General features: G+C 36.9%; 1 protein-coding gene across 3 annotated transcripts in view; it reads right to left on the bottom strand.

The window, feature by feature from the left end:
* PAX1 (paired box 1) overlaps positions 1–16,734 on the bottom strand; it is a 32,507-nt gene extending 15,773 nt beyond the window's left edge. The window contains exons 1-4 of one of the 3 annotated variants that reach the window (XM_077486031.1): positions 16,440–16,734; positions 13,955–14,587; positions 10,846–10,988; positions 8,741–8,960 (exon numbers count right to left, since the gene is read on the bottom strand). In XM_077486031.1, coding sequence (XP_077342157.1) covers positions 8,741–8,960; positions 10,846–10,988; positions 13,955–14,587; positions 16,440–16,443 — 1,000 coding nt within the window. In that variant the 5' untranslated portion in view covers positions 16,444–16,734. The remainder of the gene's footprint in view (positions 1–8,740; positions 8,961–10,845; positions 10,989–13,954; positions 14,588–16,439) is intronic. The other 2 variants (XM_077486030.1, XM_077486032.1) reach the window with 2 other exon arrangements.
* Positions 16,735–19,382: the final 2,648 nt, after the last annotated feature.

The raw sequence follows: 19,382 nt of genomic DNA, 5'->3' as shown, positions 1-19,382 counted from the left end.
GCAAATGTTTTCATTTACTATCGCTGTTTTCTAGCTGATCTCAAACCACTTTTGACGTAAAGGGACACTTTTTGGTTGCTATGGACAATCTCAAGTTTCCAGGCAGAAAGAACAGTATATATAATATAAAACTACATGCAGGGCATTGGGACAAAGCACTAGGGACAAAAGGGTTGTGAAATGATTCCATACAGTAATGTAATCTGTAAGATTACAGTGTACTGTATGTGTTATGTATTTTACAAATTTTTTGAATTTTGAATTTTTTGAATTTTTTTCCCCCCTGCGTCACGCCGCTCGCAGAAAACGGATCCTGGCACACAGAGGCATCGAGCTGAGCACGGAACCCGCAGACACAGCGGGGGGGGGGGGAAATTGCAGGATCCCGGGGACAATATACAGCACCAGGATCCTTCAATGCAATCCCGAGTGTGGCTCGGGGTTACCGCTAATGGCACTGAAATTTAACCCCCGAGCCACACTCGGGAAAACCGACAGGGAGGTTAAGGCTTCATGTACACTACAGCTCCTAAACTTGACTTCAGGAGCTTTTGGAGTTTTTTCACCAAAGCTCCAAAAAACAACTCCATAAAAGCCTGTCCATGTACACATAAGCTTTTAGAATCATTTAGAAGCTGCTGCGGTTAGGTGAGGTTCAGCCTCCATCAGCCACCCTCTCCTGAACGCGAAAGAATCACGTTCGGGATAGGAACGTTTTGACCGACGGCCCCATAATTTAAGTATACAGTACATGAAGCCTTAATCAGTTACATTAACAGTTTTTCATAGGAAAAAAAGGTTTAAACCATATGAATATGGCTGACCATTGTAGGTAACTTCATGCAATGTTAAATAATGCATCTTTTTTGCTGGCAGTTTGGTCTGTATGTAAATGTGGAGAAAAATATAAAGGCATGTAATAAAGTAAAAAAAAACATATACTAAATGCTGTCATTCCAGGTATTAATCCCATAGATTGACCAGAATACAATATTTTCCACTGTAGTGGTCCTCTACAGCAAAGCTGGCCATTCACTGATCGTCATTCGGTCGGCTTCTGAGAAACCTGGCAAAATTTGCTTTATGGGTGAACCCTGTTGGCCCCCCTATAACTGAAAACATGAAGGAACCAGGTAGAAAGCTGAAGGCTGAACAGTGAATTCATCCAATCAGATGCAAAAAAATAGATGCAGCAGATTTGTTCATGTGAGCTGTGTAGTATACCTGGAGGAGTCTGTTAGATTTTTTGCAGGCTGAACAAAAAATCAATGGGGGACATTCACTAAAACTGGTGCACGCAGAATATGGTGTGGCTGTGCATAGTAACCAATCAGCTTCTAACGTCAGCTATTTCAATTAACGTGTTACTAAAGCTGCATCAGTAAAATCAGTCTGTATATACAACAAAGCATGCTTATGATATTCACTGTGGAACCTAAAGAGTTAATTATCTGCATTGTGTAAAAAAAACTGTTTGATCCTGTCTTCTCTGATCCTCCCCTTCTTCTACTGCCCACCCCCCCCCCCCCCCCCCAAAAAAAATCCTGATATTTACAGAGCTAGGGACAAGCTGCACATGCTCGGTTTGACATGTATTGCTAGAGTTGTTGTTTTTTTGTTTGTTTTTTGGGAGGGTGCATGTGATCAGCACAGGACCAATCAACACTGTCCAGATAGAGGGTCAGGGGCCCTGCATCCTGATAGGGAAGTCAGTGCAGAATGAAAACTCCTCCTAGAAGCTTTAACCAGACACTTATAGAAATCACAAGACTGCTGATGAGAAAAGATATTTAGCAGTTTATATTTACTAAAATAATTAAATTTCCATGTTCTGTGGGAGAACAGATATAGTGAATGCATGATCCTGGGTTTAGTACAACTGAACAATAAAACCTGGATGCTGATTGGTTACTATACACAGCTGCACCAGATTAAGTGCCAGTCTTACACTGGGGCTCAAGTTCATTCAGAGGTGTGATCATTTCATCTATTGGATCTTATAGCTTTATTCTGTGGGGAAATATTTAAAGGAGTTGTAAACCCTCATTTTTTTTTTTTTTTAAATAACAAACATATCATACTTACCTCCGCTATGCAGTACGTTTTGCACAGAGTGGCCCTGATCATCGTCTTCTGGGGTCCCTCAATGGTGCTAGCGGCTTTCTCCGGTACCGGTAAACCTCCTAGGAGAAGCGTCCTCCCTGAGGGTTACTGTACGGGCATGCTCCCAACTCCAGCATTTGCGTCCACAGACACGAATGCCGGACTTGGCCCCGCCCCCCGGCGCCCTCGTCATTGGATTTGATTGACAGCAGCGGGAGCCAATGGCTGCACTGCTATCAATCTATCCAATCGGAAGCTGAGAACCCCGGTCAGAGAGGTAGAGCACATCTCTGGCGGGGGAACAAACGGGCTCAGGTGAGTAAAACGGGGGCTGGGGGGTTGCTCAGTGACAGAAGTTTTTTCACCTTAATGCATAGGATACATTAAGGTGAAAAAACAAGAGGGTTTTCAAACCCTTTAATGGCATCAAACCTATAGCCCCTGAAACACAGCACCTTTTCTTAAAGTTCTATATATATTTGCCATGACTAAAATTGTGTAGTTTCATTTTATTCTGCATAAAACAAAACAAAAATGTAAATACAACCAAAAAAAGTCCAATCTATACAGGACATGCTGCCAACCCCAGCCAGCAGCCTGCCCCTCCTCCACCTGGCATCTCAGCGCTGCTCCTACACACGGGACATTTCCTAGGTGTAGTGACGCCTCGCCAGCGCGATCCTCCCCGATCCCTATTCTACAGTCTCCATTCCCAGATTGTAGACTCAGCTCTTGTAAACCGATAACACCGTCCAAACCAAAGACATTCTGGTTTGAATCAAAGCATCTGATTCTTATAAAATGTCTGAAAATCGTAAAAAAGGGAGAAGACATTTATTTCACGTATCTGGTACAATCGGGTCTTTCACAACACTTTTATAGACCAGATCGTTCACCGTCCCTATTGTATATTAGCATTGTCGTCCATAAAAATCCACTAATGAGCTCAGTAAATCCTGCTTCCTGAGATGAGCAGTTTACAATTAAAGGAACAGTCCGCTCTGTACTTGGCGTGTATTGTCTCTGCTCTGCTGCAGCGTGCCGTCAGCGGAGGAACTACACATCCCAGCATGCCAATCACATATACTATACATACAGCATCCAATACACAGCACTGCGTGTGTATGTCCTGAGTTGTTTACGTATTAGCCAGTTGGGCTTGTCTGAAGTTTATTTCTAGACTTTACAGTTCTGTAACACTTTACTATTGACTTTGTATTTGTTTATTAGAGAGCTCCTCTCATAGACTTTCCGCAAATGGAAATATGGTAATTAGGGGGAAATCGTTCAAATAAACAACGTTTAATTCATCTTATTCCATCACAATCTGAATGAATAATATATGATCTTTAAAATATAAAGTTTAACGCAAATATATATTCATTTATTTTTCATATATTATATATTTCCTTTAATATTCAGTTTGGGGCAAGGTCAATAATATATGGATGATTTAATACCTAATTGTTTTCTTTCTTTATTTATTTCTTTTTTTCTTTCTTTCTTTCTTCTCTTGAACCCTGTTTCTTTATTGTCTCAGCATATTTCGTGTAAGATTTATTTACTCTACAATGCCTCATTCACCATATGGAAGCAAGTATTATATATATTTTTTTTTTAAATATTCAACTTGGTACAAGGTAAGTAATATATGAATGTTATAATACCTAATTCATTGTCATGTGCTACTTATTATTTTTACATCCCATTCTTGGAATTAAAGCAATTGTAATATTCAGCTTTGGACATGGTAAATAATATAATGGATGCTATAACACCTATTTCTTTCTTTCTTTCTTTTTCTCTCTCTTGTCCTTGTTATCTCACTCTCAATATTCAACTTAGGACAATTAGGTAATATTATGGATGCTTGCTTTCTTTCTTTTTCTTTCTCTCTCTCTCTCTCTCTCTCTCTCTCTCTCTCTGTCTTTATGCCCTACATTATTATTCCCTTAGACATCTCTCTCTCTCTTACTTGTTATCTCTCTCTCAATATTCAACTTAGGACAATTAGGTAATATTATGGTTTCTTTCTTTCTCTCTCTCTCTTTCTGTCTTCTCGCCCTCTCTCTTCCTTTCTCTCTCTCGTCCGCTCTCTCCCCTCCATTAGTAGTATTTCCTTAGACATCTCTCCCTCTCTCTCTCTCTTCCTAGTTATCCCTCTCTTAATATTCAACGTAGGACAATTAGGTAATATTATTGATGCTTTCTTTCTTTCTTTCTTTCTTTCTCTCTGTCTTTATCGCCACCATTAATATTTCCTTAGACATCTCTCTCTCTCTTCTTTGGTATCTTTCTCTCTCTTCCTTGTTCTCTCTCTCTCTCTCTCTCTCTCTCTCTCTTTATGCCCTCCATTATTATTTCCTTAGAGGTCTCTCTCTCTCTCTCTCTTCATTGTCATATCTCTCTCAATATTCAACTTAGGAAAATTAGGTAATATTATGGATGGTTTCTTTCTTTCTTTCTTTCTTTCTTTCTTTCTTTCTTTCTTTCTTTCTTTCTTTCTTTCTTTCTTTCTTTCTTTCTTTCTTTCTTTCTTTCTTTCTTTCTTTCTTTCTTTCTTTCTTTCTTTCTCTCCCTCTCTTGTCCGTTTATGAAGCAATGATCAGCGGTGATCCTCTCATAGCCCATAAACAGTTTATGAACCAGAGATAATGGGGAGAAGTGTTTGAACATGTTCTCCTGCCGATTATCTCTGCATATGGAGAATTCTCATAGACTGACACAGTAGGCCAGTTTATGAAGCTGCGATCTGAGTGCTTCACTGGCGATCTGTGTCAGAATTCACACTCCCTGATTCACCAACTCAGAGGTGGTGAATCGGGCAGTGAAGAGAGAATCTGGGGGCATCTTAAGAGGAAAGAGGAAGATTATTAATTTCCTTATACCTGGTTCAGACCCCACAACACTGTAACCATATCCCCCTATCATATTTATGTGTATATAGATATATATATATATATAATGTGTATATATATATATATATATATATATATATATATATATATATATATATAATGTGTGTATATATATATATATATATATATATATATATAGTGTGTGTATATACATATGTGTATACTGTGTGTGTATACATATATATATAATGTAGAGGGACTCTTTATTTTACTAGCATTAACCACAACGTCTGTCAGTGTATTGAGCAGTGATAATTTATCACTGCTTAATAAACTGACATCTCTGTGTTTCTGTGATTTTCTAGTACTGTAATCTCATAAGGTCTCATGAGATTCCAGTATTAGGGGCCGTTCTCCAGTGTTGGAAGTGTTTGTAGATCACTTCACTCCTCCAAAGGTAAAGCGATCTACTCTGCTTCATAAACAGGCACACAGAGAAGAAAGATCTCTTTTGTGAATGCCAGAGAATGAAGCAGTGAATAGATTTCACTGCTTCATAAATGGACATCCATTAATATTTCTTTAGACATTTCTCTCTCTTGCTTGTTAAAGCTGTCTCTTCTTAGTTATTGCTCTCTCTTACTTGTTATATCTCTCTCAATATTCAATTTAGGACAATTAGTTAATATTATGGTTTCTTTCTTTCTTTCTTTCTTTCTTTCTTTCTTTCTTTCTTTCTTTCTTTCTTTCTTTCTTTCTTTCTTTTTTCTTTATTTCTTTCTCTCTCCCCTCCATTAGTATGTCCTTAGACATCTCTCTCTCTCTTCCAAATATTATCTTGTTCTCAATATTCAACTTAGGACAATTAGGTAATATTATTGATTCTTTCTTTCTTTATCCCCCCCCCCCCTCCCCCCAGTATTTCCTAATATTTTAATGAGAAAACAATAACATATATTAAACTAATGCGGCAACACAAATTGCAAGTTCCTCAAGCATCTTATACAATATTTTTGTAAACAAAAACATAATATTTCTGCTCATTTCAATCGAAAAATCCGGTAAATAAATGAAATAATAAAAAAAAAATTGCTTGGAAAGAAATGTTGGGAAATCCTATCGAATTAATTCCATCAGTCAAAATGAACCCTGTGCTATTCTAAAAGGACGTAGCTTAAAAGTAGCTTTAGTAGATACTTCTTCTAATAGTACTATTTGGTGCATAGACAGAATATAGAGTTTGTATTGTGGGGAAGAGGCCCTGTCATTGCATGCAGGGAGGAGGCTGGGCTGTCCGGCTCTCCGTGCAGAATAGCACCCCGGGGACAGACCGCCAGCCAATAAATATATTTATAATCCATGTTTGTTTTGTCTGTTCACCACATTTCTCTTAACTGTGTTTTTGAAAAATCCTAGCAATGCTCACATGTAATTAAATTCTGCTTTATTATGGGAGCAGCCAATAGATAAACCTTGAACACAAATGAATTCATCCAAAACTACAGAAAGGGGATGATTCTGAATAAACGCCCTTGTATCTCAAAACACCCTCCATGCACACCAAGCAGCGCAATGTAATCTTATTATGTGTCCATGCACATTATTATGTTTCCATGCACATTATTATGTGTTCCATGCACATTATTATGTGTTCCATGCACATTATTATGTTTTCATGCACAATATTATGTGTTCCATGCACATTGGAACGATTACAGTTAGATTTTAAGCTCAGCGTTTAGAGGCATTTGCGTTTTTGATAAGCTTTCTGGCAGAAAAAAAATATCTTCTAAACTTGCCTAATCTCTATACAAAATGTTTTTGGGCTCCATGCCCACTGGGCTTCAAAAAGTCTGTTCTCTTGGGCGTAAAAAACGCTCCTATAGGTACAAAGTCTAGACAAGTTTAGAAGAGTTTTACATTTTTTTCTGCCAGTAAGCTCTGATCAGAAGTTTAATTTTCGTGCCATTAACACAAGATCATTTCCATCAAAATGCCATCCAAAATACATCTGATCGGAAACTCTATTGTTATATTTTTAAAGAACGTGTGTAATTAATCTCTTAAGGCAACTTTTTAGGAAATATTTATAATGTTTATTATTTTTATTGCGACCTTAATACAGAATGGAAATGTTATTAGGCCATGTCATTGCTGCAGTATTTATGGCCCTATTATAAAGTTATTATTGGAGCTGGTTGTTTCTCAGAGACTTATTTTCTCTACAGTTCCTCATTCTAGGAATTTAAAGCAAATATTATATATTGCCTTCAATATTCAGTTTGGGAAAGGGTAAACAATATATGAATGATATAATACATAATTGTCTTCTTTCTTTCTTTCCTTCCTCCATTATTTCTTTATTTCTCTCTTTCCCTCTCACACACTCTCTTTCCCTAGCTCTCAAATCTTTTTCTTCAGCCTGTCTAACTTTCCCTCATCTCTCTCTCTCTCTATCTGATTTTTCTTTGTTTCTTTTTTTTTGTAACTCCCCCTTCACTTTGTTCTGTCCTCCCTCTCTTTCTCCCTCTTTTTCTTTAGTCTCTTTCTCCTCTCTCTTTAGTTCCCTCTTTAGCCTCTCTCCCTCCCTCTTTAGTCTCTCCCTTCTTCTAGTCTCTCTCCCCCAAACCCCAATCTCCAAGTCCCCTTTTCATCACTCTCTCTCCCCCCCCCCCCCAGTTTCCAGGTCCCCTTCTCATCATCCCCTCTCTCTCGGTTCATCCACCCCCCCCCCTAGTTTCCAGGTTCCCTTCTCATCTCCCCCTTCTACCTCTCCCCCTCCCTCTCTCCCCCTTTCTTTCCCCTCTCGCTGCCCCCTCTAGCTCTCTCAACCCCTCTCGCTCCCTTCTCTCTCCCCTCTCTTTCTCTCCCCTCTCTGCTCCCCCATCTCTCTCTCTCCCCTTGCCCCTCTCTTTCCCCCTCACTTGCCCCTCTCTTCCCTCTCTCCCCCTATCTCACCCCTCCCCCCCCTCTCTCTCCCCTCTCTCCCTCTCTCTCTCCCCCTCTCTCCCTTCCCCTCTCTCACCCCTTTTTTCACTCTTTCGCCCTCTCTCCCCCTCTCTCTCCCCCTCTCTCCCCCTCCCTCTCCCCCTCTCCCTCCCTCTCTCGCTCCCTTTCACCCCCTCTCTTCCCTCTCCTCCTCTCTTGCTCCACCCTCTCTCTCTCCCCCTTTCCCCTCTCTCTCCCCCTCTTTTCCCCCCTCTCTCTCATCCTTTCCCTTCTCTCTCCTCTCTCCCCCCTCTCAGCCCCATCCCCTCTCTCTCTCCCCCCTCACCCCTCTCTCTCTCTCCCCCCTCACCCCTCTCTCTCTCCCCCCTCTGCCCTCTCTCTCCCCCCCTCTCTCTCACCTCTCCCTCTCCCCCTCTCTCTCCCCCTCTCCACTCTCTCCTCTCACCCCCCTCTCTCAGCACTCTCTGCTCAGGGTTGTAGCTGTGCTCCAGCTCTCGCCTATGATGTGTTGTACACATTACGTGGAATTTCCAAGAAGGAAAGCTCGGCCAGGAGAACATAAAACCGGGAATTTGTTTTGGTAATGTCAGTGAAAAGTGTAATCTAGAAATCTTTGCTCTGAAAGGAAGACCCGCATACATCAAAAAATAAATGTCTCAGGTCATAAAGAGGGCCATCCAGGGAGCAGATCTCGGTGTCGCTCCCCATGTAGAAAGTCGTCGTTCTATTTATTTCCTCTCTCTGCACCCCCCCCCCCCCCCAGCCCCCCATTCCGCCGATCTCCCCCCGGAGCTGACACACAGCTTTCATTTGTCATGCTGTTTGCATACCTTCCCTGACTGGGTGCTTGAATGTCATAGGGGCTGCGAGGTCTCCTCCATGGACTGTCACGCCTGCGCCGTGATGAGCCAGGGGGCTGCCTTGTGCTTGCCAGTGGTGTCCCGGGGTGACATAGCCGGCCCCGGGGCCCCCGTACACCCCGTACTGCTGGCTGGAGGGGTAGGCGCAGGCTTGGACGAAGCTGCCCACGGTGGAGAGGCTGGAGGCGGCCTGTGCATAGACACAATATGTAAAGGACATTAGTACTCCTATAGTGCTCCTGCCATAAATCTCACCTGACATCCAGGTAGATCACATAGAACAAGACTTGCACATTCTATAGAACACACTCTATAGTATGGAGAATAGAGTATAGTACATGGTAGCATAAAAAGGTCGTGTAGTCATACTAAAATAGAAGAAATATATGCAGCGTGATACATAATGACATAGCTTATTAAAATTTACTATGCAGAAATATAGCAAAATGTAATACATAATGACATATAGTATATAAAATGACATAGTATCGAAATAGTATAGTGTATTAATAGTGAGTAAGAGTATAGCAACAAGCAATACATTATTGGATAGTATAATACAAGTGTGCGATATATCATGGCATAGTAGTACAAGGTAGTGTATTACACTATAGTATAGTATGTATAGTATAGAATAATATAGTATAATATAGTATGGTGTATAGTATAGTACAATAAAAATAATATAATATAGTATAGTATGGTATAGTATAGTAGATTACAGGCATACCCCACTTTTAAGTACACAATGGGGTTTATTTACTGCTGGAAAGTGCAAAATTAGACTCACTTCTGCATAGAAACCAATGAGCTTCTAACCCCAGCTTGTTCAATTAAGCTTTGGTAATAAAACCTGGAAGCTCATTGGTTCCTATGCAGAAGTGAGCCTGATTCAGTTTTAGTAAATAAACCTCATTGTGTACTTAAACGTAGGGTATGCCTGTATAGTAAAATGTAGTAGAGTAGAATATAGTATAATCTAATATAGTATAGTATGCGCATAGTACATTATGACATAGTTAAACGATTATAGTATACTATACGATATGAAGTGTGATAAATAATGAGACAGCTAAATATAATCTATGCAGTTTGGTACATATTGACATAGAATTTTAAGGTATAATATAGTATAGTTGTATAATATATGCATTGTAGTACAACAAGGCAAAGTACAGCGTTTTATCACATTGTATAGTATAATATACTATACGAATTGTAATACATTGTAATGACTGTGACTAGTGCAGTATAGTATAATATACGAATTGTAGTACACTGAGGGATTGGTTGGATTTACTAAAATGGAAGAGTGCAAAATCTGGTGTAGGTCTGCATAGAAACCAACCAGCTTCCAGCTTTTTGTTTTGTTTTGTTAAATCTTAATTGAACAAGCTGAAGTTAGGAAAGCTACACCAGATTTTGCACTCTCCAGTTTTAGTAAATCAACCCCACTAGTATAATATATGATATGTAGTACACAGTGACTAGTATAATATAATACATGAATTGAACAAAGTGACAATTGTATTGTATAGTTTATAGCATTGTATACTACTTTGTTGATGAGTGTAATACAATGCAAAATATTAAATTCACTGCATCTTCAAATACAATATGTATCTAGTTAACATCCCAATGTCGTGCAGTGCGATAGTCCATGATACAATTTGTGAATGCGAATAAATCACTGCCGTTCATATTAAATAATATATATATATATATATATATATATATATATATATATATATATATATATATATATATATATATATAATTATTATTATTATATTTATTATATTATACGTATATTATACCAACATTTAAAATAGTGCAGTTTGGTACTGTGTAGTACATTATACAGTATAGCATGGTATAGGTACATATACACAGTGAATAATGCAGTATAGCAGTATAAGTATAAACATGTATTTTAATAGGCTATAGTACTAAAATATCGTAAAGAGGAGGTGTAGTAAAGTTCAGTGCAATGTATTACAGTATATTATAGAGCCATTTATAATATGGTTTGGATTGCAGTACATGGCAGTAAATTAAAATCTGTAGTTGCTTACCTGAGGGTACTTGATGTCAGAATCTACAACACTCTTCTCTATTCCATTCAGGTTCTGGCTACTGGGAAAGGCTGTTCTGTTAACGCTCGCCCACTCTTCCATCTTGGGGGAATAGACAGACCCATCTGCTCCAGCTATAGCACCTGAATCAATACACACTCAGTTACTAATATTCCTTTGCAAGAGGTCATAGTTGGCAACTTCCATTTGCATAACTGCGGAGAATATTGTAAATACCCATCGGGGAGCCCAATTATAAATCCATAATGTAATTATGAGTGATTCATGCATGTAACATTTTAAATTAACATCTTATGATTACGATTGAAAGAGGGTTAAATAAAAATATATTTAAAAATACACACACACACACACACACACACACACACACACACATATATATAGATAGATAGATAGATAGATAGATAGATAGATAGATAGATATCTAGAGAGAGAGAGATATACCCTCTCTCTCTGTCTCTCTGTCTCTCTGTCTCTCTCTCTCTCTCTCTCTCTCTCTCTCTCTCTCTCTCTCTATATATATATATATATATATATATATATATATATACAAATATATATATATATATACCTATATATCTTTATATCTATATAGATATAGATCTTTTTCTATATAGATATATATTATGACTTAAATGACATGGGCACCATTTTATTATATCATATTAAATACTTGATATGCAAGTCATTTAAATGTTTACTACAATGTAATACTGGAGAAAAAAAAAGCAACATTTTTCCAAAAGTGTTATACTATCACTAATTCCAACTTTAAATTGTGTTGGTATTATATAAAGAGATTGGAACTTTTTTCACATTTTTGTATATGAATAAAAACATTCAATTTGCTTTGATGAGTAATTTCCATATCCCAAACTTCCCCTTAACGAGGACTTTTTTTTTTTTTACTAATAATGTTGTTACTTTCTTGCAACGGTCGTAATTTCATAGCTATTTTATTGAACGTCTTCTTTAAGTACCCAACAGCTTAAAGTATTTGTTCTCAGCTAGGACAAAAAACATCTAGATGCCACTAAAAGAGCGACACTATGGTATCTTGTCTCTCATCCTTATGCAAATATTTGACAAGGAACTGTTGTGTTCCACCTTCCCTATAATACCTAAAATGCCAACATGCTTGGAATAAAAAGGGAAAATATAAATATTTCACAAAGAACCCCATTCATTACTTTATATACAGTGCTGCAATATATATATGTATATATATATATATGAAATCCGTTTTAAGCATTTTTTTTTCTTTTTTTAAATTGTCATTATTTTTTAATACATATGTGTGTGTGTGTGTGTGTGTGTGTGTGTGTGTGTGTGTGTGTGTGTGTGTGTGTGTGTGTGTGTGTGTGTGTGTGTGTGTGTGTTTGCAGGAAATAATACACTATAGGGTTAACTTAGTAAAGAAGTATAAAATATTTCCTTAAGGAATAAAAAAAGTGAGGCTGGGGTTACTAGCAATGCCTTATCCTTTTAGTAGGGATTAGGAAATGTAACAAAACAGAATTGTAACTTGCACATAATTGAATAACTGTAGTAAACAGAAACTTCATCTTTTTACCATGCCAACAGATCATGTTCTACTCCTTTATTAAATTAAACCTATAGTATATACTTTTTTGTGTAGGAAGGAAAACATACTCTCTCACTGGGGTTGATTTATTAGGTGGTAGAGGCTGTTCACGTAGCAAAGTGAATTTTCACTTAAAACATAAAGCTATGTTCAATAAAATAAAAAATATTTGCATGCCAATGGAAAATTGAAATAAATGCAACTTCACCTTATTCTCTAACCTAAGTCAATTTATTCTGTAAAGCTGGCAGTCTATTTTTATAGTAATTCAACTCATCGATGTGTGTTTATAGGATAGACAGAAAGATCGATAAATTAATGATGGATACATAGATAGATATATACTTACACACATACACATATAGATCATAAATTGAAAGATAGACAAGATAGATAGATAGATAGATAGATAGATAGATAGATAGATAGATAGATAGATAGATAGATAGATAGATAGATAGATAGATAGATGCATACATAGATACATAGATACATAGATAGATAATACATACATACATAAATAGATAATAAATGGAAAGATAGATAGATAGATAGATAGATAGATAGATAGATAGATAGATAGATAGATGATATGAAGATAGATAGCTAAATAGACAGATAGAAATATAGATGCTAGATATATAGATAGTAGATAGATGGATAGATAGAAAGATTTATAGATAAATGATAGATAGATAGATAGATAGATAGATAGATAGATAGATAGATAGATAATATGAAGATAGATTGGTAGCTAAATAGACAGATAGAAATATAGATGGTAGATATATAGATAGTAGATAGATATAAAGATTGATAGATAAATGATAGATAGATAGATAGATAGATAGATAGATAGATAGATAGATAGATAGATAGATAGATGATATGAAGATAGATAGATAGATAGATAGATAGATAGATAGATAGATAGATAGATAGCTAAATAGACAGATAGAAAAATAGATGATAGATATAGAAATAGATAGATAGATAGAATGGAGATAGACAGATAGATAGATAGATAGATAGATAGATAGATAGATAGATAGATAGATAGATAGATAGATAAATAGTTAGAATTATAGATAGATAGATAGATAGATAGATAGATAGATAGATAGATAGATAGATAGATAGATAGATAGATAGATAGATAGATAGATAGATAGATAGATAGATAGATAGATAGATAGATAGATAATTGATAGATAGTGGATAGATACATAGATAGATAATAAATAAATGATTCGATAATACGTAGATAGATACATACATAAATAGACCATAAATGGGAAGATATATAGATAGATAGAGAGATAGATAGATAGATAGATAGATAGATAGATAGATAGATAGATAGATAGATAGATAGAATAAATGGATAGCTGTACACACGTATACTCAGACACATGGAGGGTTTGGTTTTTGCCGAGTCATGTAGGAGTCACGCCTGACATAGAGCCTGTTATCAGCCAGTCGGTTGGTATTTTCCACTCTCACCTGTTTGTTCCATAAAGGTGCGGATCCCCAGGATGTTGTTGACAGAGTGAGCTGATGGCCAGGACCTGGCTATGCTGACATGTCCGGTTGGCATATGCACTCCTGGGTGATGGCTGCTCATCTTGGTGGAGCCCGGAGATATGGGGTTGGGGTAGGGGTATTGGTATAGGTGATTGTATGGTATAGTTGGCTGTGATGATTGCTGTTTGGCATTGTCATACTGGCTGGGCTGAGACAAGTTTCCGATTTTATTCCTCAGAATCCGGCTAATAGAGCTGACAGAGGGCACATTGTATTTGTCACACACATTGTCAGCCAGCAGCCTGTCTCTGATCTCCCAGGCGAAGATGCCCGGGTCCCCTTGTTTGTATTCCCTGATATGCTTCACCACGTTGGGGGTGGTCACTCTGGGCTTGCTGCCCCCGATGGCCCCGGGGAGGATGGAGCCCGTCTCGTTGTATCTGGCCAGAATCTTACTGACACATCCATGGGACACTCGCAGCTGCCGGCTGATGTCACAAGGTCTGATGCCCAGCTGGGCCAACTCCACTATCCTCAGCCGGATGGCATTGGGCAGAGGTCTCCCGTTCACAAACACGCCGCCCAGCTGGTTCACTTCTCCATAGGCTTGCTCTGCATGGCACAGACAGACAGACAGACAGCATGTGAGTCTATAGAAGGAGATTATAATCCTATTGCTTCACACAATCCTGCACCTACCATGGAGACAACTGGCACAACAAAACTCTCTACAACCTTAGAAACTGATGACTTTAGCAATGGGAACATTCCCATTGGAAAGTGTATGTCCAAAAAGTGCAGTGAATAAGACAAAGCTGTGTTATATAACCGATAATGGGGTTAATTTACTAAAACTGCAAAGTGCAAAATCTGGTGCAGCTGTGCATGGTAGCCAATCATCTTCTAACTTCATCTTGTTCAGTTAAGCTTTGACAAAATACAAAAATGGAAGCTGGTTGGTTATTATGAAGAACTGTACCAGATTTTGCACTCTCCAGGTTGTGTTAGATTGTAAGATCGCAGGAACAGGGCCTTCCTGACCCTCTGTATTGAATTGTATTGCAAATGTACTGACTCCCATTATGCAAAGCGCAGAGCAAACTGAATAATAATAATAATAATAATAACAATAACAACAACAATAATAATAGTATAGTGTTGGGGGGGGGGGGGGGGGATAAAATGCCAGGTTTTAAGGGGAAATTAGAATACTGGCACATCATTTGATGATGGAAGTGAAGACAATTTTACTTTTATGCAGCAAAACATTCTATATTCCTTTAGTAAATGAACTCCAATGTGTACTATAATGACAAGTATTGTATACAAAATCGGTGAAAATCCCTGCCACTAATATTTCTGTAAATGCACACAAAATTATACAGAATAGATTCTTTTCTCATTATTCTCTGTAAAATTCAATGAGAATTTAAAAGTAAGTAAATGATAATATATCACCTAAAGGGCTTCTAACACTTTTATGCCAACCACCATATCATAATGTTCCTTTATAGTGATAATGTCCAGTGAATATAATATATGAAATCACAATTCTAAGTAATTAAAACAAATGTGAGCAATACTCTATGGTTGTATCTTGAAATAATTACTTTGTAATATGTTTGCTGTAAAATCACCATAACGACAATGTGTACAAGATATTTAATATACTTGTGCAATAGTAATCTGATGAATGGAAATGTATTTATAAATTGTAATTTGTAAGCAATAAAATAATCACTTTACTGCTTCCTCTAGACCATGTACAGCCTCTGCTGGAATCCACAATGTAATTTGTGAAATAGTAATTTGTTGAAGGACAAAATGACTTTTTCTGATTGCACGCTCCTGAAAAACTCACATTAAAAAATCATTAGTAATTCTAAAGTATAGTTGTCCAATAATTATTTGATGAATATGGTGTATTTAATAATACAGTCAATAAATGATCCTTTTACTGCTTCCTTTGGAGCATGCAAGCAATCGCTCCTTGAGCCTTCAATGTAAAAACATTTTATGTAACTGTAAAAGTTTATTTATGGAATATTAATCTGACGAAGAATATGTATTAATTAATGTAAACAATAAATTATATGTTCAGTGTTTCCTCTGGAGCATGCAAACAATTGCCCCTGGAGCCCTCAATGTAAAAAAAAAGTAAAGTATAGCTGTGCACTAGCAATTTGATGAAGGAGATGTCCTAATGAAGGATGTTATTACTAAAAAAAAGTAATAAATGATCATTTTGCTGCATGCAAGCAGTCTCTCTTGGAACGATATACGTATAATTCAGTAAGCTGTATACATAGTGTGTAGTTGTGCAATAGCATAGCCATAGAACATACAGCCATTGCTGCTGAATCCAGTCTATCACAGATTCTATAGCTCTGCGAGGTCTGTAATGTGCAGGCTCTACAGTATAGGGTGCTGCTATAACACATAGGGGATATCAAAGGTTGCTTACCCATCCCTCCAGGAGAGAACGAAGGAAAACTTGCAGAGAGATCAGGAAGCTCAAACAGATGTAACCCAGAGATACATGGAAGGGAGAGAGAGCCCAGTCTTCTCCAATGGGCTGGAGGAGGAGGAGGAGGGTTCTGCTAGCAGAGAGGAACTTCCTTCCCAAGCTGCAAACTCTTCACTGTTTGCACAGCAACTTCACAAGTGTGGGGAACAAAAGCAAAAGGTGATCTTCCCCAGATTAGGGGGAATTAGCGCAGATATCTGACTGCAGTTTGCTCAGATCTCTTTGACGTGTCCTCCACGTCAATCTTGGTGGTCAGGCTGGAGGAGCTACTGGGGACATCTCATTGGTTCCCGTCATCCTAAACTAGGCAGAGATTCCTTCCCAGTCCATCTCACCCATTCCGGTCTAGTGTAACCCTAGCCCCCTTCTCCTTTTTCTGGAATGCCTCCATCTACTCATCCTAAAACAACATCAACTGCCATCTTTAAAGCCCTTCATAAACCCATGGCAGTGCCTATCCATCATTTTTCCTTTCAGCCCAATTTTTTTTTTTTTTTTAAAAGCCCCAGCCATCACTGAAGTTTTCTTTTCTGACCTGGTAAAATAATACAAGTTGATCTTTTTCTGACCCTCCAACTTGAACGTCCATTTTTACATCCTCGGTTTACAAAAGTTACATTTTCTGATGCCTTCAAAACTGCTCTGTCATCTGGAAATCATTACATTGTATATGTTCTTTGAATTGCAAATGAAGGCTTGCTGCTAGCAAAAGAATCTAAAGGGAAAGAAAAATCCTATGTCACATTTTGTGCTAAATAATTCAGCTGTTTGGCACCTGTTAAAATACAGTGTGAACCAGGCAGGGAAGATAGATGGTTGGTTGGCTTTTTTATTGCTGGGGAGACAGTAAAATGAGAAAAAAATAGGCAATGCTGGAAAATGATGTGTGTGTAGGTGTGTGTGTGTATTTATTTATACATTATATCCAAACTATACATAAAACAAAGACACACATGTTTTTTTTTTTTTTTTATGTTGCTATATAGACACACACACATACATTGTATTATGATATATCTAAATTATACATAAAAAAACACACAAACATATTTTTCTATTTATGTTGCTATACAGACACACACACACACATACAAATTATATAATGATATATCCAAACCATATATGAAACACTCACACACACACACACACACATGTATCTATCTAGATAGATCTAGATATAAATATAATATTAGTGATTTCTACAAATGCATATATACATACACAACCAAACATAAAAAAAAACACATTTGAGATATATATATATATATATATATATATATATATATATATATATATATATTTTTTTGTAAATCTGATTCTGTATTTTGTAATATTTTTTTTTTTTTTTTTTTTTTGTAAATCTAATTCTGTATTTTGTGATCTTTTTATTTTTTTCATTTTTTTTTTGTAAATCAGCTCTTTAAAATGCCAAATCAAATAGCCTGTGCATGTATTCCAGCGGATAATTTGATATGTTTTGATCCAAATGACAGATAGGAAGGCCATTTTCCCACGTATCCAGGCTGGGGGTTTATGATAATCAGATAAGACACAGGACAGATAGGATGTTTACACAGATCAGGTGGCAGGTGGGTACTATTTATCTTTTTTCCTTTAAATACAGAAATAGTTCACTTCCCAAAGTTTAAGATGTTTAGGATTACCTGGGAGCGATCAAAACCCTTTATAGACAAAAATAGGCTAATTGATTAATATACGATTGTCCATGATTTAAGCTAAATCTAGTACTATGCCACCATGCGATCCTGTAATGTCTACACTGACAGTTGCCTGATTTCTGTGTACTGTGTACTGAAATCATACGTGCTAGTATAGCTACTATACATTCTATTATTGCATCATATGTATGAGCAATGGAATATTTTTTTTTTTTTGCTGTTTTTCTAAAATATTCAAAGTATGATCCAGTTATATACCCTCTCATATTTATTATAAAAACAACATTAAAATATCTATCGAATTACCATTCGATTGAATGCTTTTCTACATAAATATAGCAAATCGATAATTCTGCAATGCTCTGTATTTAAAGCACACCTATATATATCGCTTATGTATGTGAATTTATGAATATATTATGCATGGATAATAAAGTAGGGACAAATGGGTCGATTTACTAAAGGCCAGTAGGCTGTTCACTTTGCAGAAAGTGTGCCCTAGAGCTTAGTAAATGTGGTGACATTTCACCTTGCAATAAATACCCAATCAAGTGCAGTGGAAGGGGCAGCATTTTTGCTTGCACATGATTGGGTGATGGAATTCAGCAGAGCTTCACTTCATTGATTAGGCTAGCTAACATTCCCTTGCAAAGTGCAAATTCCCTTGCAAAGTAAACAGCCTATCTTCCTTTAGTAAATCAACCCCAAAGGGAATGTGCATGGGAGGAGAAAAGATGAAACTGTGTACATTTCAAGCAAGTGCAATCAAAATTATTTGTAATTTGTACATTTTTTTAATATGTGTTCATAGTAAACACAGGTACGTTTACACCTTTAAACATACATTTTGCAAAGTGAACAGCTTCTGCTGCTTTGGTACAATATATATATATATATATATATATATATATATATATATATATATATATATATATATATATATATATATATATATATATATATATATATATATAATTTACAGTGATTCTTATCTAGCCACATAGCAATTGAAACACTGTATACCATCCATATGTATATCATACACTACAAGTCTGGCTTATCTGTTGCTTGCATTCTCCTGCCATTCTTACACTCCTTTGACTCTTCTCCTTTCTCTTCTGATGTGCTAAATAATCTTGGTGCTAGAAGAGCTTAATGATAATGCAGAAAAAATAGTGTTTAAAAATTGACTATATATATC

Source organism: Lithobates pipiens, unplaced genomic scaffold (genome assembly GCF_037356315.1).
Source record: "Lithobates pipiens isolate NorthernLeopardFrog02 unplaced genomic scaffold, aLitPip1_a1.2 Scaffold_18, whole genome shotgun sequence".
NCBI lineage: Eukaryota > Metazoa > Chordata > Amphibia > Anura > Ranidae > Lithobates > Lithobates pipiens.
The sequence above is the reverse complement of the archived record's forward strand: the minus strand, read 5'-3'. Positions and strand labels throughout refer to the sequence as shown.